Below are 27,639 nucleotides of genomic sequence, written 5' to 3'. Positions count from 1 at the left end.
TAGTTCGCCTTATGATGGCATGACTTATCTCAGCAGGATCCATTGGAACGTCGTCCTCTTGAACGCTTCTCCAGAACAACAACATACCTAATTTCCATTGTCTAGCTGCACTGTGAATTCTCGCGAATGTGGTGATGCACTTTCTTGGTTGAAGTCGTAGAGCAAATACCATGGTTTGTGTACCCCAAGCCATGGCATATGGGGAAGCCTTGCTTGGATCACGCAAGTAGACGGTGCCGAGAGATGAAAGAAGACATTAAAATCAACTAGGCTAGGTATCTGGCGAGACAGTTAAAGTTGGATCTGGGTACGAAACATACTATGCTATCAACTGGTGTTGAAGCATTTCGAAGGATCACTCTTCGTATTAAGGCTGCCGATCAACATGGCTTGGCTTACTGCGCCTTAACATAATGATATCATACTGTGCACAACGCAACCTTAGGCATACCATAGCAGTCCTATAAATACACAGACCGCTAGACCAAGATGTAGCCACATTTGAACCTCGGGGAAATCTTAGGACTAACGTGACGCCTTTGTCGGATTATTAAAGACATAACATCGACAAAGGAGGGAATCGAAATTCAATTCACCATGCCGTCGTTCAACAGCGTTCCATTTCTGGCATTGGCGGTACCCTTTCTATTAAAATCAGCCCAATCAGTCAATGTCTCGTGCGGCTTGCTCGAAGATGAGACACGAAAATTCACCGAGTACAACGGCACCAAAACATACCCCATCCCGGCCCTGAAAATCGACGGGTACACCGACGAAGGACACCCAAACAAGCTATCCGAAGACGACGACAACCAATGGAACCTCATCTCGCGGGTGTCACATCCTTTAGGATCCAGCAGAGACGCATGGAACCGCATCTTTGTCGACACGGGGAACAGCAACACGACTGACATCATAGGGTGCATGGAGAGCACGAGTCTGACCGCAACCACTGGCTTCGCGTTCTCGGAGAAGGTGCTCAGGCGTAGTCTAGAGGACAAGGGAGACTGCAAGACGATGCTGGGAGAGAAGTGCGTGGAGGCGCTTGAACGCCAGTACCACGACTATGGCGTGGTTGCCATGAAGACTTTTTCGTGCATGAAGCCAATTTTCAACACTACCATACCGAAGGAATGCTCGAACGAGTTAGTGAATGGTCAAGAAGGATGGCTGGGGTCGCTGTTTAGGACTGGTGAGTTTCGGATCTTCACATCATGCTCGAAATTTGCAATCCACTAACGTCGCGGGCAGGTGTCGGTCTTAACTACAGCATCGAAGAACGGTGGGTCGAAGCCAATTGTACATCTGACGACGAGAATTTCCAGCCTTGTAAGACTTCATCCACGTCATATGTACCCGCAATATTTTGCTGACTATATCGCGTATAAAGTGAACAGTTCCATCTCCGACACTGGCGGCATCGGTGGCCCGTACAATGTCAGCATGCGTTTTCCCCAGCCCACATTCTTCACTTTCTTCCCCAACCGCACTAGCGCAACAATGTGGCGTGGAGAGTGGGACGACGAACACGACGTCCATGTTGTCATTTCTTGCTTGCACCCGGAGGAGATTCGAGAGGGTAGTGAGGTGCCACCCACAGCGGAGGAGATTTTGAAAGCGGAGGGCGTCAAATTCAGCAAGAATGCACGCTCGAAGGGTGCGGCGGCTTCCATGAGGCCTTTTTTTGCCTATGCTGGCCTCGTTGCTGGTGTGGCTGTAGTACTTTTGTAGAGTGCTAGCTACAATGAACAATATCTTGAATCATGATACCGCAAACGCATGTAAAACGTACTCTTCCACTGATGCATCAATCTATTGTAGCTTTGAACCCTGATATATCTCTTTCAACTGCACAACTCCTTCACAAACGATCATTGGACATTGACAACGGGTCTTCCTACCCGAAGGGCCGCCCTTGAACTGTAGATGGTAATTACTTGCCCATATACCCGTGCGCTCATAGACTGTAAACCACATTAAGCTGATACAAATGCAATCCGGCAGTTGCGCCTGTCGGCTGCGAAAGTCGCTACTCGCGTCACAGCGCGCTTCGGGATGGTTTAGCGTCTCTCGGCTTACAGGTTGTCTACAGTAGCGTGCGTGTGCTCTCAATATACCTACTTGTAGAAGCGGCTCGAAAGCGCCGCGGCTCGGCTCTCTTCCACCCGTGGCATTGCAAAGTCAATCCCAACGTCAGATTGCATCCGATCTTACGACTTTACCAAACCAAAATCGCCGTTACACCGTAGATCGATGGGCACTTGTCGCAGGCTAGGTATGCTCCTCATGAAATCCTAAGAGCCACAGGACACCACGTTACAGACAACGAGCCGTATTGCACATTTTCTCTTCTTCATATGCCAATGTGACGGGGAAACCACCTGCCGCACTCTCGTCCTACAGGTTGCCGCGTCGAGTCTCTCATGGTTCGTTGGCACTGCATGTGCAAAAGAGATGCATATGAATCAGCATGTGCTCTTAATAAGATGGCAAGCTCAACACCATCGACTTTGATGATTACCCGGTACCTCCTTATGCGTATAATTGCACAAAATGTGGGGAATAGATGGAGACGACTTCTTCCTTATCCAGGTAATCGAAGGCCAGTTCCATACATCTATACAGTATGAGTCAGGGATGCATGGCAACAGCTCTTGGGAGTTTGAGGTTCATCAGGAATTGGTCGGTGCTGATGCTCGTGCTGTAATCTAATCTTATGGGCATGCAAGCAGGATTTCGGGTCCTTGAAAACACGGCGGGCATCCCCCAATTTCAGATCTACAAGTCCAAGAACAATACAGCTTCTAAATGTTGAGGCTAAGGGTGGTATGTCACATCGACATTTTTATCATTCGCATGTTTGCATACTCTGGCCCCGCCCAGCAACATAGTCCTCATGTCTTCCATAAGGGAGAACTTCACCTCTTGCATGAATTTCTAATAAGTCTCGCCGTGTATGGCTATTTTCTACTCCCGCAGTTAGTCATCGGGACTATTCAGTCACCATGTAGAGTCAATTTGGCCCTAAGTCTTGTTGTATGAGCAGCATAGCAATTGTGATGTCGGCGATTCACAACTGATCAAGAGTTCCTCAAGGCAAGAATGAAATTGCTTTCATTTTTAGAGCATCATCACCTCTAAAACAGGCGAATTCGCGCTTGCTTTATACTAGGCCGACTTGAGCTACATCATGAAATGCGATAGGATTCCATTTAGAAATGGTCTTGCGAAGTGGACGACTCAGCTTTTAATTTCATTAAGAAGAGGCATGTTTCAATATTGCGATAGGCGAAAGTGCGGCAGACTAATGTACTTAATTGACATGTTTAAATTCACGTGGATTGACAGGGTGGAGCTCAAATGGCTCTGAATGCAAGCGACCTTTTCAGCGAACATATTGTCGCGTACATACGCCTCTATAGTAGAGAGCATCACAGACATGACCCGCAATCGGTGGATAGGTAGGATAAATAGATATTTGCCTCTGTCGATAAGCCTCTGGAGGTAGGTAAATGATGCCTCGATCTCTCTCCGCAGCCCTAATTGATCTATCTGCCTTGCCTAGCAACTTTTCCCATACCCGTGATCCTCGAATAGCCTCATCTATCCTGCTACATCACTATATCAACTGAGTACTCTACACGAATAGTGCTAACTTATTGCCGCAGCAACGGAACACAGATTCTAAGACAATCTGAAAGAGTTCCACTGGGCTCTGGCAATGCACGATCCACCGGAAACACCCAGAGTGTTTCCATTGCAGCCAGAACCAGTGTAAACTGTTTGATAGCAATCATTAGTAACTGTATCATACTTGATAACCGCAAGGCAGAAGAGAGCATTGCTTACGTTTGCTGCCCTGAAAACCTCCAGTGTTGATGAAGAAAGCACCTGTTTGGCCGTCGATGTCGTAGCATCTTCCTGAGACTGGAGCCGCGTGGTATAGGATGTTTCGATCATTGTTGCTGAACTCAATGGTCAGAAAGTTTTGTTTGAAATGAAAGTTCCTATCTTACCAATCATCCATAGAACGGTACTGGTTCAACTTGACAGTATCTCTAGCCCCTAAAGAGAGGCCTCCAGACACTGGCTCTGGCATAGCAAGAGCTGGGATAGCAAGACCTGCGGCCAGGACGAAGAACCTCATTGTACGTTCGTTGGAAGGTTGGGGAGTGCTGGTATTATGAAGAAGAAAATACTGCTGTGAATCTCTAAACATATGCTGCTCTGTCGGCCTTTTATACAAATCCGCAAGACAGGAAAGTCTTTACTGAGAAACAACCCCAGAGAGAATATTTACATGCTGATAGCGACTCCACTGCTGAGGCAAATACGAGCGGCGATCAAAGTCTCGATAGTCTTCATTCCTTAGCCTCGCTATCCTCTCCTCAGTAAAGCGCTCCCATAACCAAAGTTAAAAGATCAGACTATAGGAAGTATAGCCTTGTCAAGGACAAGGGCCTCGTAAGCGCCTTTGCTAAGCTCTGTGAGCTGACGTTCGTCTTTCGTTCGGAAGAAACCATCAAGCAGAGGCTTAGCTGCCCAGGAACCTACGAGTTCCAACATCTACCCGGAAATAGCTGCAGTAGCGTCTTTAGCAACGAGTACTTCGCTACAAACTGTACCAGACAAGAGGCAAGATATGTCCTTAGTACCTTCGTTCTTCTCATGATTCTAGGAGAGTCACTCAACCATGGCGTTGAAGGGAAGGTAGTAGCAATCCATATATCACGATACCGAGCTTGACCAGCGGGAGCATCATGTGCATTTGGGTCTGTTTGGGAGTCAAAGTAAGACAACTTCCAAAAGACATCATAATAGAACATTAGATAAGGGGCACAATTGAAGACGTCGAATGACTCTGCGGAGCCTAATACCTTTGATACAATAATTGCTAGCGAATCGTTCCGCAACTCCGTGAATGTGAACTTTTCCTGTCATGGTCTAACCCATGGCAGTATTTAACACCAGAACTAGGAGTTTCTCCGCATCCCTCGAGACGATTTTAGTGGATTTTCTGCAGAGATGGGGTCATCAGCCTGAGAGATCTTTTGCGCACAAGTCGATGCAGAAAGTGTTGTTCCCTCATAATATGAGATATCAGATAGAGAAAGTACACCTGGCTCTGCGGCCCCACTGCCATGATAGAGGCTTCTCATTCAGGTTTACCCGACTTCAAGTTTGTATTATGCAGGTAGTTGTAATGTGCTACCTGAATACAGCTTGCATGTTGATTAACATTGTTGCGTCAACCAGCACAAGTGCACCCTGCATACAACTTGCATATTAGCTGACCTTACAGCCACGATCAGCACATGTACTAGCCCGCATTTTCAATGTAACATCGGGCGCTCCTTTCTCTACATCAGACAACCACAACCAAGGCTAGGCCGACGAGATTCGTACGATTCGATATGCTAGTGCGATTCCCTCGGTCCCCCGAGATATCATACTGGCAAAGAAGATATGAGCGGTTTAGATGGCTTCTCCTCAACCATTTTGCTATCAAAACTTTTGACATGGGATGTTAGGGCTGTCAGGGCTCGATGCTACTGATGGTAGCCCACTATTAAGCTAGCTTCTCCCTCTCATGTTCTTATTGAACATTTTCCAATTGCTACGCTCCATAGTAAATTAAGTTTGGATCAATGAAGAAAGTATGGCGATCGATGTGCGGGAAGTGCGTTCGTTTTACAACTGTTCAAAACATGGCCCTGAACCATGCTGTGATGCTGAAGTCTAAGTACTGTCTATACTTATCGCGTGCGCAGCGGTTGACTCCATCTGCCTCGCGCATGTTTGGTCTTTCGCATTCTAAGTGGCTTGCGTTGGTCAGTGAACCTTCCAATGCCCCTAGTAAGTTTTCCCTCTTGATCGGCCAGTTTCATCGACGCGCAGCCGAGACATAATTTGAACCTGCGCCTTGCACACTATCAATCCCATCAATCGATATAGGATGATCGAACCTGGCAGGCCTTTCCTTTGGACTTTGGTAGCTAGCTATCCAAGTGATCGCTATTTATGTATTCATCTGATTAATCAACATCGACCTCTAAAATCTCATCTTTGAATAATTAAGTATTGTTATAATATAACAATATATACTATAATGTAGATTACTACCTACAACCTACATATCAAAACACTGGCAATCGCCAATACTACCACCAAGACGCCATCCACTCAGCAATGTAGGACACTTCCAAGCCACGTCAACGCTAGAACATTGGAACAACAAGTTCCACAACCTCTCCATCGTATAGCCGAAATCTGGCGCACTCATTGAGTCTGGCCGTCCTTGTAGATAACTGGGTTGATGCGCCCAGCTATTTGTATCAGCGAAGGCCTGCCACAGATCATAGTATACGGCTTTGCCAATACCGCGAATACGTGCAGCAGAAACAATAAATTGGCCCTTATAGCTAAGAAGGACTTTCTTACAGAGGGTTGAGTTGTATACCTGGTTGTAGACCTGCGGAATAAAGCGTAGGTTGTCTTGCCAGCCGAACCTGTCACTGCAATTCTCACAGTCGCAGAGACGACCAGGCCAACCAAGGTTTAGGAATCCAGTCTGAGCACGGCTGTAATAATTGCTCATATAGGTATAGAACTCTCTCGGATTGTGTATACCGGCCTGTAGGAAGATTGTCTGTCTTGCGAGATTGTCCCACCTATTAAGGATATGGTTGAGGAACGTTTCACCCTCTCGTCCAATGTTCGGTAGTGTGATAACATGATCGGCTCCTGTTTGTTGCTTGACGTAGGTGTTGTTGGCCTCTCTATCTTTGATGTAGATTGTGATGCGCGCGTCGGAAAGAGCTGATATGCTCTGCAGATGGTTGATGAGCTTACCTACTTCGTCAACGGGCTCCTTGTACATGCTCAGTACAACTTCCAAAGGCAACTCTGGTACGTAATCTTGGTCAAGGAGTGTTGGAATGCGACGCTCCTGTCGCTCAGTGAAATTCAGAATTCCATACGCCGCCCAGAGTGTGGTTATGGTGATACCAAGCAAGTGCCTGCTAGACTTATTGTTTGGTGAGCTTGATTTCAATGCTGACACTCCAGGGTAGTGAAACTGCTCCATGAGACTATCAGCGTTGCCATTTTCTGTTAATAACGTCGAAAGTGGGCTTATAAGCTCATATTTGCCAGGACCACTCCAAGGATACTGCAAACGAATACTGGATCCACCGATGTAAGCACTGCTGCCAATGTACGCCATCGCTAGCAAGAAGCAGAAAAATTGGTATGTGTTTGTGTACGAGCGGCCCATCAATAGTGTAGAATAGCATCCTACAAGGCCAGTGAAAAGTGCCAGAGTTAACGCATCCCAGATGCGATCTACCGGACCATCAATCGTCTGAGAAGACGTGTCAGCTACTTCGCTATGCATAGGAAGCAACGTCGATTTTCCTAGTAGCATTGCTACAGCAGATGCCGAGGCATTAAGGGTGAGCAATGGGATGCTTTCGACGCCGAGGGCGAAAGCCTGATGGCCTGTTTCGAATACCATTATCCAAGCTACGCCTACCAGCGCACCTGGAAAAACATGTAGAGTTGTCCGAACTACGTTCTCCGCAACTTCCTCTGGATAATATTTGACGACAAGTTTTCGAAGGCCTCGGGCAGCTCCAGCAAGCAGCATGGCCATAATTGACATTGATAGGTTGGGCACGGTGAGTCGGTACTCTCCGAATAGAAGTGCCGCACCCACTAGGGTCAGAAGACCGATACGAAGGAGTTCGGCGTACGTGTGTGGTATCGCGCGGGTGATGTAAAGTAATAGGTTCTCAGAGAACAGGGCTATAAGCTGGTCGAGATGAGTCAGTCTACTTATAACAAAGTGCAACAAACGCGGGTGCATCTTACTGTGATCATGGCCAGAGTTGGTAGATTGTAAAAATGCAGAATCGCTTGCAGCATACATATCGTTGACAAAGATGTGAAGCACATCGATGTGAAAAGGAGTGATGTTCCTCTTGTCATCGAGTTCCAGAGCTGTAGGTCTCCACGAGAAAGCTTCTGAACATATTGCCATCCCAGACGTGGCCGGAACAGAATGATAGCAGTGACAGCCAGCTGATTAAAGTAAAGTTGCAGAGGATAATGTATATTTTGCTCCACTAGGAGATGCCTTGCGCTTAACAATGAGATACTGGCACAGAAAACCCAGACGAAGGGTTTATAGGCCTGAAGAGCGCTACACGTAACAAATGGGGGTCTGCATAACGTCTGCATGCAATGTTCATATCTTGTCATGGCCGCTCGGGGAAGTAGTAGATTGCCAGTGCAAAATGAGGGAGCGACAGAAAGGAGATTGTATGATCGCGGCTTGGAATAGCATTCTCTGAGAGTGCTGGGGCCGCCTTATGTTTTTTGCAGCATCTAACCCACGAGAAGCGTCGTGGAGCGAACGTCGGTCTGCGTCTTCTACATGTCTCACCCATTTCAAAGCGGCCAGCATAGCTTGTTCCATTGCAATACGAGTATGTGACTAGTGTATATGTACAGATGTGGCGCGGACGGCTCGCCGGCTGCTACTGTAGTATTTATTCACATAATCGAAGAGTAGTAGCCAGTTCAGGTATAGATAAAACATGAAGCTAGTGGACGGTTGACCCAAAATGCCTACTCCCATACAATACGGGTTGCACCCTGGCATGTACGCCTGTACCCACCCTCCCCTATGTCGTTGGCGTCCACGGAATGATTTTCAATGCTTATCTCTACCACTTTCCTACCGAATCAGTATGCCTTTTGATGAACTCCCTACAGAATTAGTCTCCTTTAAATCAACTTGGAATGCATTTACAGGCTTCTAACAGTTGCTACACGATCTACTCTAGAGGAGTGAATGTTGATATCACATGACCTCGCTACATGATCACTCACGTGATTCGATACGTGAATTGTGCGTTAACTACAGGGGTTGACACGTCGGGTTAAACACCTGCTAGTATATATGCACCCTTAAACCTTAATTAGCTGTTATGTAGCAAATAAGAGGCTATAGATGCATATATTGTTCCTTGTATCTGCTAATAACGCTAGCAGGTGTTCAACCTGACGCGTCAACTCTCTGTAGTTGAAAACCCTAGCCTCAGGACCTTAAAGTATGGAGACTCTGGGCGCTTATTTTAACTTATTTCGAGATATTGTGTTATTGCTGTGCAACTCGCTTCGATACAGATCCTTCTAAATCTAAGATTAACTCCTTTCCTACAAATAGCTGGAAGGCTAGGGTCTTCTTCACATGTGTAGCATACCGCCCGAATACTTTATCAGACTGAACCCCGAAATAGTTTGATGGATAGCGGCAAGTAGGCGATATCCTGTCTTATAGATACTCTTTCAGGTGATTGTTTAAGGCGTAGTCATCCCAAAGATTCTCATATTAAATGATTGTAATCGATCCCGTGAACGCTATTGTATCTACCGCACGAAGCTCTGAACTCACCCATATACAACATCTCGATGCATACTGATCTTGGTTTACTGTACGGGGTACACTCTCACTGTTTACTACAGTGTCCAATTGTAATAGCTACATAGTCTAAATATTTTGACAATTCTTTCACATACGACCATTGGACATTGAAAACAGGGCTTCCCGTTCGCTCAGCCATACTTAAGCAATGTACCGGCGGACTAGTAGTTGAGTGGGTGACCATCAGCGAATCCCCGCTGTTGTATGTTTTTTGTATTTTTTTGGCCAATTTTTTGAAGTGGAGATGGAGTGGAGACGGAGGTCTGTGTTGATGGTGGACATAGTGGTAGGGCCGAATGGGGAGGTTAAGCGAAACAAAGTGGTTGAATGGGGAACTATGGAAACATCTCCGATGACTTTCATTGAAAGTTGATGGAGAGTTCTTGAAAAAAAATTGGTAAGACAGGGACGAGGTATGAGAGTTGTGGCGTGTTCTCCCATAGATATCAAAGCAAACGTCTCATCACTCTAACAGTTCTCCATTTGTTCTCTTATGCGGAAAACAGGAATTAGCCATGTATCAGATGAATCTGTGCCGTTGATCCCCTCTCACATGCAGCCTCAATCATCCCCTTTCCTTTCTTTCAGTCAGTATACTATTAGCTGTGGGCTGTCAAAAATCAAGATATCAGATCTTTATAATACGGCTTGTGATTCTAGAGAACTGTAAACTTAAAGTTGGGGCTATTCTAAGTAATAAGGATATTTAGGAAACATTTAATCCTTCTATATCGAAAGCCTATATAGTATCATGAGCTGAACCGATTACATGCGCTACGCTGTTGCGTAGCTTGCATCATGCAGCTCTGATCTGACGTGTGCTTGATCAACAGACACCCCTATGTAACTCGGGCAAAAACCTACCTCCTTTTGCCGCCTTCTCCAAAGTTGAGTCCCGATATAGTACCAGAGTTCTAGCAGAGCTAAAAATCAGTGTTACCGCTGCTTGAAAAGACGATGTGGTAGGACTTGTTCACACCATCAGTTGTCTTCGCAATCGCTTGCTCCAAGAATTTGTCTTGAGCAGCGGCAATCTCTCTTAAACCGGAAATACCTCCATCCTTTTCCATGGCGGAAATAACCATTTCGCATATCTCACGCTGAGACGAATGGGTGGCTGGAAAAGGCTCGACCAGGCTGTCAACCAGCTCCGTGATTTCCTCAATCAATTGGCCCCATTGCTTCTTTAGGTATAGAGCCCATTTTGCTCTTTGAAGTACGCCTGAGCGGTTTTGGCGCTTAATAAATAGCTGCCGCATCTTTTAGTAAATCGTCTAGAGGTTTTACCCAGCAAACCTTTTTGAAACCTTTGCATGCGTTCCAAAGAGTCAAATGAATTGTTGTCATGGGAGGCTAGAATACTACAATGGTTGACTCGAGAAACTTTCTCTCTGGATATGATACGCTCGAAAGATCCCTTCAGTGTCTATGGTGATAGGGTGGATGCTATGAGAGTTTCTGTTAATGTTGTATTTGATATTAGATCTAACCCGCCATATCGAAGAGTAAAAGCTATATCAAGGGTGTCATTAAGAAATTTAGATCCTCGGGAGAGAATTTCGGGCAAACACATTATAGATTAAACATTCGTTGATCAGTTTTCAAGGTCTTTACTCTGGACGTCCTTCGCAAAAAAGCCTTGTCCAGGATTGAATCGCAGTTTGATAGTCCCCGCCTCCTTGTTCAGCGGTTGAGTGATGGTTGCGTTGGCTTGGTCCATTAGCTTAATCACCTGTTCATGTCAGTCAACCTTTTGAATTTGTGACTTCCAATCCGAATCGCCACTCACCTCTTCATTCTGCATGGCGACACCAATGCTGGAGAAACTCGCATCGTAACTGGCGCCGTTGAGGTAAAACGAGTAAACACCAAGTCCAACAGAGAGAACGGAGAACAGTATAGCGAGGCCGTAGGATATAAAGAGGTTCTGTGGCTGGTAGTTGTACACTGTGTGAGTTGTCTGTGAAGTCACGTTGGTCGATGTATATTTGCTTAGGCAACGAATCAGTGAACCGACCAACGAGTAGAATCTTGAGATGCTCCAATTAGGAACTTACCAAAATTGCGAATCCGTAAAGAGACTGATGGAAGTATTAAGAGCAAGCTGCTCAATGTCTTCGCCAAAACTCGTGTTGCGGAGATTCTCTTTGTTGACAATCTCAGGCGTCACGAATGAAGCGACGTGGCTAGCGATATCCATGGTCATATTGCGGAATTGCGAGTTATACGACAGAGTTGATCCAAACACTTCCCCGTCCATCGTGATATAGTCGTCGTAACGGGACTGCGTCGTATGATACCACCCCGTGCCAACAATATATTTCGTTAAGGCTGCGAAGTATGCCCCGTGGGCGCTCGGGTCCGAAGTGTTTCTCAGACTACTATCAAAGTAGGCTTCGCCGTTGATCTGGTTGTGCCAGGTCTTTGTGATATTTTCCACCCTCGATCTCCCTGATATAGTGCCAATGGAGAACCCGAGCGTGGCGTTCCAGAGACGACAGCTGATGTATTCCGTATCCGACTGGTACTCCGACGTGGTATTCTTCCGTTGTAGTGCCAACAAGATGCTGTCGTACAGCTTGACGTACCCTCCCATGGTCAAATTATCATGTTCATCATATACTGCCAGGTAACCGATCTCCCCGCTCTCAAATCCATCAGTCGTGGGCCATTTTGCGCTGTTGTTGCTTGACAGCTCAGGTGCGTCTACCCATCTAGATGCAGCTTCCAGTAGCCGGGACTGTTCTGTTTCATTGGCGGCTTGACAACGAACTAGAGGTGCATATGCAGTTACCGCATACGATATATTTGGTTTTGAAGAGGGAGAGTCAAAGGGTAGTATGTTCCCGCCATATGCGACGGCACCCGCGACCCTCTCAAGCTGAGGCGTGGGACCCCACCCATTTCGAGAAAAAGAAAACTGGACTGCGTTATCAACATCTAGGGTAAGAGCTTGAAGCATTTCGGAATCAAAATTTGTCTGTTGGCGAACAGATAAAGTAGCTGGAGCGAATAAAGTCGGTACAGGAAGACACCTGGACACATTCCATGTCAACATGAGAGTTCGAAGCGAGCAACGGCATACTTACCAGATAATAAGTGCCAGCAAAACACCGATTTGTATGTTCCTCCAAAGCTCAAGGTTGAAAAATGAGAATGGGTTGCCTTGGATATCGAAAGAAGAATTGATGGTGCGTACGGATGTATGGCGCTTGCTCAAACGTCTCCAAAGCACTTGTAAATAAGCGATCCCGACTGCTATCTTTAAACACAAGCTCGTGCTTACAGCAAAAGCGTTGCCAAATCTTGAAGTAGTTAACAGCTTGCCCATGTTCTGAACTGGAACATATAAATACCGTAGTGACCATTGTTGTCTCCCTGACGATCCAACTTCTTGGCCGTTCAATGTGCTGTAATAGCTATGGTGGCCGACAGTCAAGGCGACACCAAAAAGCAGCGAGACCACCATTATAACCGGTGATATCCAATGTATTCTTCGAGCTGCATATTGCTGCTGTTTAGTAGGACTGACGGCATTGGGAACCAGTGCATAAGATGTTCGAGGGCTATTTGGCGCGATCTTGTCGGTCAAGCTATCCGGATGATCCTCAGACAATCTGATTGCTTCCTCTTCTAGACCAGGTAAATCTATAGTGAGACTATTAGAAACCTGCTGGTCAGTTATTCGATCTTCCAGAGATATCTCATCGTACTGCCAGTGGGGTAATGACATTATTTCAAGCCTCGAGGAAAAGTCGATGAGGGGAAAGGTCTCAGCATGGAGCCAGAGATAAGGAGGGGCTCTGGATTAGTTTGTACATCACAATCACTATGTTTGCACAGCTGGTAGTTGAGATCGTGGGCTGTGTAATTGGCTCGGGTCCGAAGCTACATCTTTCTTAGAATGATTAAGCGAGGCTATGTGAATACACGTCAACAGGGGCCTGAGATCCTTAATACGACATACGCGCTAGCTAAAGCAACATGATGGGGCCAAAATGGCATGAGACAGCCTCTCCCTTCAACTACTCAGAAATATCCTGGGAACGAAAGGATCAGTGGTAGGCGTTGGCTGTGGGCGCTATGCAGCCAGGCAGCACTCTGTACATTTATTGGTGAAGATCTATTTCATTGCAAGATCGCCGGATGTGCATTCTTATAATATGACCAATGGCCTGTCTCGTACGGTTCAGATGCACTCTCTACAACGAAAATCGAGCATACGAGTACAACTCACCGTTCACAAGGCTGTAGTGCTAAGCCACAAGATGGCCTAGAGATTGGCTTTTGCCACTGAATCCTTCAGCCTTACTGCAACAACACAACAGATGCATGCATCTTGATGTCTCGACCTATGGCGTGTTACTTTAGAAAGACACTTACTTAGCGATATTACGTGCGTCTTACTGGAACGAATGCTATTTTATAGTATGCTTTTCTTTCAGACCACCTAACAATGCAGTATCTTCAGTAGATAGCTCGATCTGATCATTGCAGATACTTATTCGTCCAGACAGGAAGACAACCGACGCTTTCGTAGACTTTTACATATTGACGTTACGCTTCTCTCGAATTTATTCACCTAGCTCCAACTTATGGGCTAAATGACCTGCATTGTCTCGAGCATCTTGCCCACTGAACTCTCTCCTGCACAATCAACCCCTGTTCATCTTAGATGTAGAGCAGAATATACACTCAACGCCGTCAAAAATTTCTACCTCATGCTCATACACTTCCAGGAATGACATTCAACTTAGTGGCACAGGATAATGACCATTTTGTCTTTGCCCGCAGCTACCAGTGGGGGAGACTTCTTACGAGAAGGAAGTTACTGATGGAAACTTACATCAGCTATGTTACGTGATCACCATACACCACTCTTTCTCCCACATAATGTACCGTATGACTCGACTTCGGAATCCGAAGGTTAAAAACGCTCCTTGTATATGAAGCTATTCTGTGTGCATCCGTTTGTTAGTTAGATTATTGATGAAACACATCTGGGAGTTTTGACCTCAATCATGCTGTTTGTAGAAAAGAACACCCTAGCGAAATGCGTATGACACACCCTAACCCTGCCGACGGAAGTCTTAAATCGGTCAATACCCAAGGTGTTGCAGGGCGATATCTTCCAGCGATGTCACGACGTCAGAGCACATTGCGGTTTCAAACGCTCATACGACGCGGTCTGAACAACTTGCCATATTCACAAACCCGGGAAGTACTTGGACGACTACATCGCTCATTGTCGGACCTGCGGTCCAAACCAAACCAGGCGACAGGCTGATGGACCATCCGGCAACTTTTTGGAGAAGATGGCGGCCATGGAGAACGCGCGAGCAGTGTTTATTTCAACAGATGCTCGATATCGAGTCACCCCACCGCTCCTACCTGGTTTTCAATCTGTCTTCGATAGGTTGAACAGTGCCCATCTAACTGGCAACCGTCTTGCTACTGCTCCTAATCTGCCAATCATCATCCCCGATGACGGAACCTCAAACGTAACAGTACACAAGACTTTTATTACTATAGAGTCGAAGAGAACAGACTATACACGTCCATCTGAGTTTCTGGAAACCTTCTTAATCCTCTACTACTATTGAAACATAATGATCTGAAACCCTTTAAGCAGATAATAGGTCTCTGGCTAGTACAAACACCTTGGGTCAGGAACATCTCTCCTGGAAGGTGCACTGATAATAAACGACGAATAGCCCATAGAATCAGCCTTTTATTGGGCGATATCGTGGGGATATAGACTGTGACTGGTCAAACCCAAAGTCAACTAAACAGAACTTGAAGTAGAAGACATCGTGTATAACTGCAATCTCATCAAACCCCCTTGAGTCCCTTCTACTGCTCTATAAGGTGTCCACAATTCTTCGCCCACGCTACTACAAAAGACAACTCCTCTGGCGTCGGAGAATTGTTCTGACTGTCACGTCTGGCCACACGTTAGACTATCGTGCCAAAGAAAAAAATGTTAAATACCTTGTGACCTCTTCTCGTTCGCCGGTGGACATATCTACTGTCTCATCAAGGCGTGCGGGTACGCCAACGTTGGTTCTGGTTCTCTGTGGAGTGTCAATATGTTTCTGTCACATAGATTTTCTACACAGATACACGAGTAGGTGTAGATTACATCTCCAGATTATCCCACCATGCACGTGTGTGCTTGATACATCAGTGATCGTCGACATCGATTACATCACGGATGAAGCCGTTACCATTACAGCAACTAATGATTATCATTAAGTTGCATGTCTTCTCCCAGTCGTCATGGATCTTCCTTCACAAGCATTCATCCAAGATTACCGTATGCGGTTAGATAACTTTCCTTCTATGTATAAAGTGTAACTCGTATTATTGGCAAGTTTATAGAGCACGTGATCCAGGGTGAATGCCAATACCTACCCAGATTGGTAGGTACATACAGGTACGGAGATTGTAGATAACCGAGGAAGATCGCAATTCGATGCCAATCATGTATCTAGGTAGGTACTTGAATCACTAATCCCTCTCATAGGCAGAGGTAGGAAATCCAAAGTATTAAGCGATTATTGCCTATCATATCTATTTTTTGTCCTACTTCTTCTCCAGTAACGTCTATCCATTATGAAATGGATAAGATCCCATTTCCAACAGATTCAATACACAAAAGGTCGATCCAGGAACCCGGAAGCCGCCGATAGCGATGACTATGCAAAGCGAGAGCTCTCATCGTTAGTAATACGAACGCAGCCCAACGTCCGTTGATATGTCATGCGTCTTGCGCTCACTTCCGGACTTCTGAGTTTCCTTGGACAGCCGCAAGCTTATGATTTACTGCAATAGGATGTACATAAGATGTTTCTTGGTAATCGTTCTTTTGAAAGATCGCTGGCAAGGAAGAAATGGATTATGGTAGAGATCAGCGGGATTCAGATTAGGGATTCTTGGTTATGTGCTGGGATTGATATCCGATGCACAACACAAGGTATTTCTCCCCCCAAGATGGTCTCCCGTCTATAATGGAAAGTCGTTTTCTTCTTCCGGCATCTCGAAGACGAAATCGAAATTCCGGATTTTAATAAATCGACTTTCGAGAATCTGGTAGCGAATACAATTCGCGTGACAAATCGCGTATGTGGCGTGCTTTGATGAGGTTCAACTTCGCTTTGTTCCTGAGTTGTTTGTCTTTGTGCGCATTATTCGACCATTTTCTGTCCACTGCATGGTATTCACTATTGCGGCTAAGAAAGTTCCACTCTATTTCGTTTTACACCGAGCGAGAACAAGGGACAGAAAAGACATGGGACAGTTCAGGTCACAAGGGACATAATTAGTCCAGACAAGAAGAACACGAGAAAGAGGGGAAGAGGATTCCTTGGTTCTCATTTCGAGATTGGGACGTCTAAAATCTGAGTCAGCCGTAAAGAGCACACAGACTTCAATTGATGATTGTTATTCTGTCGGTTCCTTGATTTTGCATTCCTGTAATATTTTTTATTTGTGTGGTCGTTCATGCGTATCGTGTTCTTGGACATTTAAAGAGGAAGGAGGTGACGTCACAGTACCTAGACCCACTCCGTGGCCCCCTCCCCCCACACTTCCAACAGACTCGACGCGACACAAGACGACGACTGTGTTGTATTGTAACGACTTAACGAGGCAAGGAGTGACAATCGTGTGGTATCTGCTGCTTCTTACTTGCGCGGCTCTTTTCTCCGAGGTTCCTTTCCAAGGTCACAATATCCAGCCCAGCACAATAAACTGCAAGGAACCGGTCAAGTGTGGGCCCAGGGGACTGCGGCTGGCTTTACAACAACTTTTTTTTTGTTGTCTTGTTCGTCGCGATCGATGGCCATCGGATACGACCACCACCCACGTGGACACGCCAGAGGAGGATTCGAATGCACACACAGATCGAAGCACAGTAGTCACGTAATTACAGGAGAAGGAAAAATAACGAACCAGACCTGGCCATGTCATCCGACTGTGCGTGGAAAATAGCGCAGCACAGTTGCACAAAGGCCTCATCAGTCAATGACGAGAAGCAACCCGCTGAGGTAATAAGAGGGGAATAAACCTTGGTGGTCGACAGGAATTGCCGGAATACCATCAGGCAATAATGGCTTATGGCTCATGCATGTTCCCAAATTCCGATAGATACGGTACATGTACCTAATAACCTATCATTAATAATAGTTAATGAGGGGAACAGTAGTACCGTGACTGGCGTCTGGGGTGGTGGCCTCATCTACGGACTCCTCTTTTGCTCCCCTTCGGAACGGGGTAGAAAGCAGCAGAAGGCACGAAAAAAAGTTAGACGCTCGCTCAGATGTATGTTCCGCGCTTACAATCATTTTCGCGCATTTCGCTTCAAAGCAATAATGTAATCCCGAGGTGAGGTGAAGTTGCCCTTCGGGTCTCGAGCGGTCGACGACGGCCGATCTTATCCGTCAATAATCGCTGATGGTTTGGCCCCCGGCTTGCGTGGGTGGGAAAGCCGACGGAAGAGGGGGAGACCTTTTTGTGTTGCACGGTGCGCGCGGGTTGCTTTTCCTTTTACTCCACAATAATGTCTAAATTGGAGTAAGTGGGACTATTATTGAGCACTACGATAATGCTCCGAGGTACGGTAATTAGTTGGAATTTGTTAGTTGTCGAGACGTTACATGGCGAGGCGGAGGCGGAGGAGGGGAGGATAGCAGTGAGACCCTCGCGTTATCTTCGGAACGAACTGCGAGATGGATACCTAATTGAACAGAACAAGGCTGGTTGTAGGTAATTACCAAGATATTATCTACTTATACATACGTATATTACATACATGCTTACCATTTCCCATATTCATTTCCCCGCAAATGTGCGGAATAGAGTACATCGATACAAGAGTAAAGCCACTCACAACTACTCCGTTCGTGGTATTTTATCAACATTCGAAATGCACCTGTGCCCAAAATACAGCTCTATTGAGGAATACATACCTACGTCTTCTCGATATTGAAACTAAAAGACCCCTTCTTCTCCTCCCTTCTCCCCGCACCTCCGAACCTCCGATGATGTGGGGAAGTATAGGTGCATATTACTCCGTACTCGGAACTCAATTCCTCTTTCCAATTGTAAGTGAAGATGATAGGAAGAGGTAGACATCAAGAGAACGGGACGGGTGCATTGGAATACACATATGTATACAACGCTGTTACGTGTGCTTCTATGATGTACTGCAATGTCATACCTCTACCTATCAGTTCGAGAACCTATTCCGCCTAGGCACTTGTATATTGAGGAGTGGGAGTGAGAGTAAGAGCACAGTAAACAACATTTGAACAACATCGGCACGGAAATTGCTGTGGTTCGTGGAATTGATGATGAGGGGAACAACATGGGATAGAGGGACATGGTAGTTGTCGTTGTCGTGAATGGACACAGGGCAGGGCAGGACACGATAGGATATGACAAGCGAGTCCAGGCCAGAGGCCGACATGATCACCCATAACCGAAAAGGACTATGCTCTACAGCAATACTAATTATGCTATACTTGTAATTGCAGCAACCGAGAACACGGATAGCAAAGAAACAATACGCACAAACAAATGTTCGTATCAACTAAATTCATCAACGGCCGCGGTTCGGCTTGTCTCTATCTACACTGTATCCATCGTTCTCTGATCCCGTCTTTCGCTGTGTGTGTTCCATATCTCGTACCGGTATCATAGTCCGAACGACACTAACGAAGTAGTCAACGGAGTAAAGCACCGGATCGAAACTGTTGCGATTGCTCCTTTCATACAAGGACAAGAACAAGAACAGATAGCCATCCTCCCCACCCCACTAACCACACAATACCACGCCGCCGCCTCGCCCAAACTTCCAACGAAGCGAGGCGACAACAAAAAGGGAGACGTCGCTCCTTCGCCCGCCGGCTCACTCGCTCGCGCCGGGTTAGCGCAGTAGCGGCACATCTATCGCTCCCCATGAGGCGCGACGCCGAACTCTAATTGGGCGTCTAGATTGGCGATTGTGAAGGAAAGTGTGGGCTCGTATTGTAACTCGTACTGTATGGAACATGGAGGAGGACTCGACGGCCCGATCGCGATGACGCCAAGCAGCGCTGCTTAAACGCAACGCGCATGCGCACGCGCACACGCGCACGCACGAGGACGGATTATGGACGACACCCCACACGCGAGGGAGATGCGAGACCCGGCACTTTTTTATTTTTTTTTATTTTTTTTTGTGTGTGCGATGGTGATGGTTATGATCGAATTATTATGATCATTTTCTGTCCAGTGACTGTGGATTGGTGTGCCTTTTTGTTTGGTGGGGGATTCGAAGTCAAGAAGTTACCTTGACCCCCATAGATGCCATCCAGGCACAGGCACCGGAGGAATGTGTCCATCGTTTGCAGTCTCTCTCTGTCTCTCCTCTCCCACACTCGGAATGCAATCACAATAAATATTATTTTTTGTTTTTTTGATGTTCGATAGTAGTAGTCTGTGGGCAACTCTAACAATCGCCAATCGCCGATCACCCATCACGCGAAATCGCGAAGTTAAAGACAATCTGTACTCTACAACGCAGAGGGGCACTAACTACAGATTGTAACTCCGTAGTGAAGTTAGTGGGAGTTGTAATACAATCTAAGACTATCTGTGGGTCCTCACTAAGAAATGGTGCCGAGGGTCGGATCACGATAGTGTGAGTGTCTACGAAGTATACTGTATTGTATGACTCTGAGTAAGAGTTGAGGTCAACACATCATTAATCGTACAGGAGACTGTAAACGTAGTAAAGCCGTAATCGGTACGAAAGGTGCGAGTCAAAGCGAGAGCTCTGAATCAGGATGAAGATGAGATATGTTTGGTGATTTATTCCTGTATGGGCGCTTACTGGGATGGAGATGGAATTGTAGATGTAGATATACGCATCCTATCTACCTACGATCTTCAGTGTTTCTGTGCTTTCAATTTATTTTGTATTTTGTAGGATTCTTGGTTTCACAGAGCGTATGATGAATGATGCGCTGATAGACGCCCCATTATTGGACTCTTCTGTGCGTACTCTGTAGTTGATAGTTGAGGTACTCATAGGATATCACGCACCAACCCCAGATTAGGCATCACCATTCTACAATCATCGTTTGGGCGACAGACTGTTAGATGACAAGCAAACAATTCCTATCTATCATCGCTTCAAATAGAAACAGTCACCTATCTTCCGTAGGAGCTTACACAACACAGTGACGATCGTCCGTGTGAATTCAGACAAGCAATCGAATATTGCGTGCTTTTGTGTGCGTGCGTGCGCACAGAGCAAGAGTTCTGGCCACTACCTACGCAATATTGTAGCAGCAGCATCAGTGCGATTGTGCGAGGTGAGCAACAGCAGATCACGAAATGCTAGTCACCAATTCTCCAAGCGGCGTGCATGCGTGCGTGCGGCGATGGTGGTGGCACGGGATGTGGTGTAGTTGTCTGGACCTGACCTTTTGGACTGTCAGTCGGACGAGACGAGAGCGATAGAGAGCGGGGGCCGGGCCTGGAAAGCCATGATGGGATGGGATTGGGATCAGGGATCCCTAGGTGGGCGGATGGGCGGGCTGCAAGAGGAGCAGGCAGCGCGGATCGCGGGATCGGCTGGTTGGGTTGCTGGATGGGGGTAGGAGGAGGATGGGATGGGATGGATTGCCGATGGAGATGGGCGTTCAAGGTACAGCGAGTACGAGTGGTTAGTTCTTCCCGAGCTGTTGTCTGGAATGTATCTATCAATTGTGGTTACGAGTATTTATATCGTACTCCGTACTCTGTACAGAGTAGTCATTACTAGTAATGTAGGTATCTATTGTATATACAATACTCTGGAGAATTGGCAAGGCGTGATCACTTGTCGTTCTAATTAAGACTATGGGTGATGGGTAGGTTCAATTATTGCGGCACGGGCAGATATTCGGATTACTGCATTTGCGTGTATTGTAATTAGTGTAACATACGTATTATATCAAGCATCTACTGTATCCGTCGTATTATTGTATATTATTGGGTGGCTTCTCGCCCCATGCTCTGGTTTCTGGCTTGCGGGGGTGCCGAACGAAAGCCACCTGTTTTCCCACGCGCCTCCCATCCAGGAACCAGCCGGACATCCCATGGGACTGAACCGACGAACACAGCATGGCACGCACATCATGGCATCGTCATTGACGTCGACTTTACCGGAATCGATGTGAGAAAGAAAGTTTGAATCATTGATGATGGATGGATTGCGTGCATGCGCATGCGCATGCGCACGACAACGCCATGGTGGCGAGAGCATGGCATAGTTGTTGACCTACAGGTCCAGGAGCAGGAGAGGTGAGGAGAGTCAGCAGCATGTCGGCTCCACAGAAACGCGGGATAGAGCGCGCCTACAGAGTGTGCCCATGACCAGCGCAAGCAAGCCAGGCAAGCAAGGCAAAGATTACCTAGGCAGGGCATGGCAAGGCAGAGAAGGAGATGGAATAATTTACAAGATAAGAAGAGAAACGGTGGTCACATTTTAGTTTAGCTGATGAGTGTCACTGTACGTGGACCCCGTCGGAGAAGTGTCCTGAATTGCGTGTTTCATAGGGCCAATTTGCGAGCCCGACCAGTCAGGCTCTAAGAATAGAGATGGTTGAGGAGAACATAACAGCGCGCGCGAGAGGAGAGAGAGACGGAAGACGGGAAGGGGAAGAAGTGAGCAGAATGGCGAATGGCGAATAACGATGGCGAAATCAGGAAATGCCAACTGCCTGTTCAGTTCAGTTCAGTTCAGTAATAGTTAATCTTGGGAGGGGGTGTCATGCGAATTGCTGGGCGTGCTGGGGAACCCTCTCAGCCATCAGCCACCATTAAATTGTTCGTTCCTTACGGGGACTGGGCTGGACGGGACTTGGGACCTTGGGAGACTCGAGCCAGCCGGAGTGGGAAGTGGGCGAATGTTGGACATGGACATGGGACATGGGACATGGGACATGGGACATGGATAGGGATTAGGGATTAGGGATATGGATATGGGATATGAAGGTGGATGCGGATGTGGATGTTGGATTGGATGTGGTTATTATTGGGGATTTATGCGCTGGATAGTAATGCAATTGCACTCCTATCTATGAATTCCTTTATCTTCTGGGTAGTCAGGTACTCAGTACCTACACAATACTCCATCTCTATAACTATATGTATACGTATCCTATACTCCGTACTTCGTAGGTGTATGCATTTCTTTACAATAACTTACATGTATACAATAGACAATCTACGTTACGGGGTTATATGTTACGGCTAGACCAAAGCGAGTCGTAGTCTAGCCGCAGCGCGAACAGGACGAATGACCATCCAGATTGCGGACTCGCACTCGCACCTGCACCTGACGGCTTCCTGATTCTGAATCCTGAACGGGGACGGGGCCCTTGTTGGGGGGTTTGGGCGCCGCGCGTGCCTATCCTAGTCTTGGATGGCCGTCACCTTTTTGTTCATAGAGGCGTGGCAGTGGCCGTGGCAGTGGAGGTTGGATACAATACAACAGTTATTATCTAGCCGTCCATGGTGGTACGGAGTACTCGTGCTTGGTGGCGGAGGAGTACTCGGAGGAGGAGGAGGAGGAGGAGGCTGTATCATACAAGTCCGGTAGTTGCTGAGTTACGGTGGTATTATCTATCCAGAGACTAGACCTAGAACCAGGAGACATCTCAGATCGGTCAGTAGTGTGAGTAGGTAGTTACTCGTATGTTTCGTTGGCTGTCTTGAATTGAACCCCGTGAGATCTAAAGTGAACCTGTGACATCTTGACCTGAACGCCCCCCCTCGCATTCTTCGTTGCTCCGACTTACCTTAACTTTTTTTTTATTTTTTATTTTTTGGATTTCCCTTCCATCATCATTTCCTCTCTCATCCTCACTCATCTCTTGCTTACTTGCTTCCAAACCCTGTACACATCAGATAGGCCTGCCATCCCCGCTGAAACAGCGCAGCCGCTGCTTTCGAAACACACCCGGGCCAAGTGCGCTATATCGATCGAGTAAGAGGGAATAATAACAGGTACTTCCACTTGTCTTGTCTCCAGCTTGTCTTGTCTTGTATTAGAGAGTATTACCTTGCCTTGCCTACGCCTGCCTACCCTATCCACTAGAGGCACAGGTACAAGGCACAGGCGCAGGCACACACTATACATTCCACCACTCTTTTTTGGGAGAGAGGGGGGTGGGAAAGCACGACGCCGCACTGAGGTTAACTTCGTTCGCTCGCTCGCTCTCTCTCTCCACTCACGCACGCACACACACGCACACACATCATCCATCCACTGGACCACACATCACACACACACCACCTCACTACCCTCCTAACTCCTCCTCCTCCTCCTCCTCCTCCTCTCCCTCACCTCCGCAGCAAATAACCAATACACTCAGATTCCTTCTTTCTCTCTTCTCTTCCTCTCCCCATACCTATTCAACCTCATATCACTTCTTATATCTTTTACCTCGTGCGGCTCAAGAACACCCATTCCACTATCCACACACCCGCGATCCACACACCACACTACCCCCCGTTATCGTCACACGCTACCATTATCTCCGCCCTCCGATCCCTCGGGGCTGTGTAACTTTTTTTGGTCTGACTGCTCGCCGTTCTGGGCTGCTTTCCACGTCGACGAACAAAGACCTCAATAATTATTTCACTCAACATGACCGTCATTAAGGTACGTTTTGTTCGCCTCAGGCTCCTCGCAATTCCAATTCTCTCCTCTCCCAATTGCATTGTACATACATTCTTGATCCCCTTAAACTGACTCCCATTCCCACCCTCCAGGAACCGATCGTTACCCGTCCCGCGAGCCAACACCGGCATTCGTCCAGCATGGCTGGATCTCTCCCCAAGTCGCGCACGCATTCCCAATCCCTCTCCATAGGTTCCATGCACCAGGCACACAGGGTCACGAGGAGGAAGAGCATGTCGTCCACTGCCGCGAATAACATCGCCGCAATGGCCGCTGCGGCCAAGGGCATCTCTGGCGCACCCCTCGACCCGGTCGCTGCCTCCTCGCGACGCTCCTCGAAACCTGCATCGCACTTCCGTGGTCCTGCTCTGGGAGGTTTATCTCCCATGGCAAGCAGTGTTCCTAATAATGGTTCGGGGTTCAGCCCCGGTAGCTACAGTGCGGCCGCCAAGGCCGAAGCTGCGGTTACCGATGGTCCTCCGCTGGCCACGATGCCAGACAACGAGAAGGGCAACTCCAAGTCGAGAATACGGCGCGCAAGTGAAGGCTCTCGTCTCTCAAAGGGAGAGGGCAAGCGCACCACCAGCAACGACCTGAGATGTGAAAAATGTGGGAAAGGGTACAAACACAGCAGTTGTCTGACCAAGCACCTGTCAGTAGCCCTTCCTCCCCTGCCTGTCCCACATACTTTCATGCCTCTCGAACCGAATACCCCCTTCATCATCACCTTTTAGCAAGCATACACTTTATTTTTGGTAGTTATTCGTTCGCGAATAATTTTTTTGATTTCGGACTTTTTTTTTGGTTTGGAATTGTTTTGTTGACTTTTTATCTTAGTTGGGAGCACACCCCGGAATGGCAGTACACATCCAAACTGCTCATCTCCAAGCACCAGCAGGTGCAGCTCCTCGAGGCCGCCTCCGTCCTCGTTGCCATGAATGCCGATCCTGAGGTCGGTCGCGACAGCGACCATTCGTCTGTGTCGCCGCCCGCCTCTGGCACATCTGACATGCGCGACGATTTGAGTTCCACCGACACTACCCCGCCCCCGCAAATTGACGATCATGCTGTGGGTTCCTTGCCGCACTCGCATTTCGGTAACCGTTCAACCAAGCGCTACTCGACAAACAGCAGCTCTGCATACAGCCAGTCCTACCAGTCTGCTATCTTTTCCGATGGCGTTGGCGGTCACTTCCGCCAGTGGAGCAACGTGTCTGACCGTCCTACAACCTCTGGTACCTCCGTCGCAGGCTCCTATCATGAGGATGAGAATGACCAGGCCGACCTCGCTGCCGCTGTTGGCTTGTTGAGCTGCTCGTACGGCACCCCCAAGTCAGGCCCCATGTCTCTGCCCCCTGATGTCCCTCCCGTCCCACCACTTCCAGCGAAGTTCTTGAGCTACAATAACCATGACTCCATGACGGGTAGCACGACCATCACCGCACAACAATCCAGCATCCGCGGAAACTATGGCTACGGCCGCCATGAGAGCAAAGATGTCGACATGGACGACGACAGCTCCGCCGATGATGACGATTATCGTCGTGCCAATTCTCGCAGCCGCGGGCGCGTTGACGATGAAGACGATGGCGTCTTCGGCCGGATGGAAGAGTAGAGCGGCAATTTCGCCCTCGCCTAACCCACCCACGATTGTCACGAATATTTCCTGCGCAAACTTTCTCCTTCCCCTTCTCGTTCCATCTAACTGTTTTTCTATCCGGCTTGTAACACAATGAATCAGCAATACAGCGATCTATCTCCGCAGACCGCCTGGTACCATTTCGCACAGCACCGATGAGAGGGCCTTTGGCGTGCCGCTTCGTCTTCGGGCATTTTTTTGGGACGCATCTGAGCTCTCGAGGTTAAAGCTGTGGGTCTTCGGCCAGGTTCGAAATCCTTCTTGATTTTTCAGTCGTCTCGCGTTGAGAGCCTTTATTCCTACCATGACGCTCATCATATCCCGGAGTCCTTACTCTTTCCTATCTTGTTCCTATATTCCTACTTCCACCACCAGTCATCATCCACGAAACCATATAAACCATATAAATTTAAAATCTTCGAAACAATTGGGGGACGACAAATAACGGCTTGGAGATCTATATCCCGAATTTCCTTTCTGGAATTTCCTTCGAACAACTTGTGGATGAAATAAAGCATTTCAAATATCTTTTTTTCCTCTTTTCTCTCTCTTTTTGGCTCGGAAGTTGGACGTGAGGAAGGAAGCGGGGCAGACAGATATGGGAGATGGCAATGTTCCCGGACAGATCCTTTTTGTGTATATCCATGTCCGGTGGCAAGAGTCGTGTGTCGTGCGTTGGTGGGTGGTGGATCGGTGGAAAAGAGCAATACAATCCTCCAGGGTCATGGGTTTCCCCCCTCCTCGTGCGTCCGAGCTCGCGCGCCCACGACTGACGACGACGACGACGACGACGACGACGACGACAAACATCGAAAGGCCCATTTGACTTTTGTCGGAGGAACTATTGTAGGAAAAACAAAACATATTGTGTTGCCGCTTCAATCTGTCGTCTCCTTCATTTTTTCATCTCTTGATTTTGGTTTTTCGCTTCCATTCGGTTCAAACAGCGTGAAGTTGTGGAGCCATGGATCCCAGTGAGGCGAGACGAGACGAGACGCATGCTGACTGACTTGGTTTTCTCTGTGATGCAAATTGGCCTTGACTGACTGACTGACTGACTAACTGGCTCCGTGGATGCTGATTATAGGACCAGATCGTACGGACGTGAACGGCGATATCCACGACGATGACGACGACGATGTAAATGACGACCAGGATTCCAGATGACCAGTAGAGAAGTGACGACTCGACTTCGAATAGAAGGAAGGCACGAGAGGATCTAACAAGAAGAAGAGAAGGATAACAATAAGAGGAAAGAAAAGAAAAGGAATGTTTTAAGAAAGAGGAAGAGAATATCTAAGGAACAGGGAAAAGATGAACACAAGAGAGAAAGAAGAAGAAAAAATAGGGGATACAAGAAAGAGGAAAAGAAAAAGGAGAATACAAGGACAGGAAGAGCAATATTAGGAAAGGCAGAAACGAAAGAAGTGAAAGGAAGAAGAGAAATTCTAGAAGGCAAAGTTCTGAAAGGGACAGGGAAGTCTAAAAGAGAAAGAGAAGAAGTCTAAGAAGAGGTAGAGAGATTGTACAAGCAGTAATGGTACAGGGCAAGGAAAAGAAGAGGGGGACGACAAAATGACAAACAAGTAATCCTACAGCATATCTATACATAACTTACCCACGCAGCAGCCTACACATAATATATGCAGGGACGACGAGGACGATGCACCACCGACTGAAACCGACGACACACGTACCAAAAGTGGCAGATATCACCCATACCTTATATATACACTCAACAACCCACCACCCAAACCCCCGGGGAAGGTCGAACACGGGACGGAACAAGAAGAG

The 27,639-nt window shown here is 47.3% G+C and overlaps 9 protein-coding genes across 9 annotated transcripts; 4 read left to right on the top strand and 5 right to left on the bottom strand.

The window, feature by feature from the left end:
- The first annotated feature begins 502 nt into the window (after positions 1 to 502).
- BU24DRAFT_3052 (uncharacterized protein) lies at positions 503 to 1,306 on the top strand. Its single transcript, XM_033522827.1, has one exon. The coding sequence runs from the start codon at positions 598 to 600 to the stop codon at positions 1,237 to 1,239; it is 642 nt and encodes a 213-aa protein (XP_033388904.1). The 5' UTR covers positions 503 to 597; the 3' UTR covers positions 1,240 to 1,306.
- Positions 1,307 to 3,454: 2,148 nt separating this feature from the next.
- On the bottom strand, positions 3,455 to 4,500 carry BU24DRAFT_416234 (uncharacterized protein). The gene is made up of 3 exons (XM_033526405.1): positions 4,017 to 4,500; positions 3,850 to 3,965; positions 3,455 to 3,779 (listed from the first exon to the last, which is right to left on the bottom strand). Exons 1-3 carry the CDS (start codon positions 4,145 to 4,147, stop codon positions 3,685 to 3,687), a joined length of 342 nt encoding a protein of 113 aa, XP_033388903.1. The 5' UTR covers positions 4,148 to 4,500; the 3' UTR covers positions 3,455 to 3,684.
- Positions 4,501 to 5,972: 1,472 nt separating this feature from the next.
- On the bottom strand, positions 5,973 to 8,506 carry BU24DRAFT_416233 (uncharacterized protein). Its single transcript, XM_033526404.1, has 2 exons — positions 7,873 to 8,506; positions 5,973 to 7,813 (listed from the first exon to the last, which is right to left on the bottom strand). The coding sequence occupies exons 1-2, from the start codon at positions 8,260 to 8,262 to the stop codon at positions 6,131 to 6,133; spliced, it is 2,073 nt and encodes a 690-aa protein (XP_033388902.1). The 5' UTR covers positions 8,263 to 8,506; the 3' UTR covers positions 5,973 to 6,130.
- A 1,891-nt stretch (positions 8,507 to 10,397) lies between these two features.
- Positions 10,398 to 11,049, bottom strand: BU24DRAFT_416232 (uncharacterized protein). Its single transcript, XM_033526403.1, has one exon. It carries the CDS (start codon positions 10,747 to 10,749, stop codon positions 10,414 to 10,416), a length of 336 nt encoding a protein of 111 aa, XP_033388901.1. The 5' UTR covers positions 10,750 to 11,049; the 3' UTR covers positions 10,398 to 10,413.
- On the bottom strand, positions 11,010 to 13,328 carry BU24DRAFT_445761 (uncharacterized protein). Its single transcript, XM_033530723.1, has 5 exons — positions 12,847 to 13,328; positions 12,580 to 12,795; positions 11,548 to 12,525; positions 11,280 to 11,481; positions 11,010 to 11,222 (listed from the first exon to the last, which is right to left on the bottom strand). The coding sequence occupies exons 1-5, from the start codon at positions 13,221 to 13,223 to the stop codon at positions 11,085 to 11,087; spliced, it is 1,911 nt and encodes a 636-aa protein (XP_033388900.1). The 5' UTR covers positions 13,224 to 13,328; the 3' UTR covers positions 11,010 to 11,084.
- Positions 13,329 to 14,805: 1,477 nt separating this feature from the next.
- BU24DRAFT_456622 (uncharacterized protein) lies at positions 14,806 to 16,043 on the top strand (the record flags this gene model as incomplete). Its single annotated transcript, XM_033531461.1, has 2 exons — positions 14,806 to 14,991; positions 16,017 to 16,043. The coding sequence occupies 2 exons, from the start codon at positions 14,806 to 14,808 to the stop codon at positions 16,041 to 16,043; spliced, it is 213 nt and encodes a 70-aa protein (XP_033388899.1).
- Positions 16,044 to 18,670: 2,627 nt separating this feature from the next.
- Positions 18,671 to 19,072, bottom strand: BU24DRAFT_2987 (uncharacterized protein). The gene has a single exon (XM_033522824.1). It carries the CDS (start codon positions 18,957 to 18,959, stop codon positions 18,720 to 18,722), a length of 240 nt encoding a protein of 79 aa, XP_033388898.1. The 5' UTR covers positions 18,960 to 19,072; the 3' UTR covers positions 18,671 to 18,719.
- Positions 19,073 to 22,862: 3,790 nt separating this feature from the next.
- BU24DRAFT_2967 (uncharacterized protein) lies at positions 22,863 to 23,207 on the top strand. Its single transcript, XM_033522820.1, has one exon. It carries the CDS (start codon positions 22,947 to 22,949, stop codon positions 23,121 to 23,123), a length of 177 nt encoding a protein of 58 aa, XP_033388897.1. The 5' UTR covers positions 22,863 to 22,946; the 3' UTR covers positions 23,124 to 23,207.
- Positions 23,208 to 23,981: 774 nt separating this feature from the next.
- BU24DRAFT_2925 (uncharacterized protein) lies at positions 23,982 to 25,890 on the top strand. The gene is made up of 3 exons (XM_033522818.1): positions 23,982 to 24,188; positions 24,299 to 24,858; positions 25,044 to 25,890. The coding sequence occupies exons 1-3, from the start codon at positions 24,174 to 24,176 to the stop codon at positions 25,819 to 25,821; spliced, it is 1,353 nt and encodes a 450-aa protein (XP_033388896.1). The 5' UTR covers positions 23,982 to 24,173; the 3' UTR covers positions 25,822 to 25,890.
- Positions 25,891 to 27,639: the final 1,749 nt, after the last annotated feature.

This window comes from Aaosphaeria arxii (assembly GCF_010015735.1).
Source record: "Aaosphaeria arxii CBS 175.79 unplaced genomic scaffold BU24scaffold_1, whole genome shotgun sequence".
Classification (NCBI taxonomy): domain Eukaryota; kingdom Fungi; phylum Ascomycota; class Dothideomycetes; order Pleosporales; genus Aaosphaeria; species Aaosphaeria arxii.
Note: the sequence above shows the minus strand (reverse complement) of the source record. Positions and strands in the feature narration are given on the sequence as shown.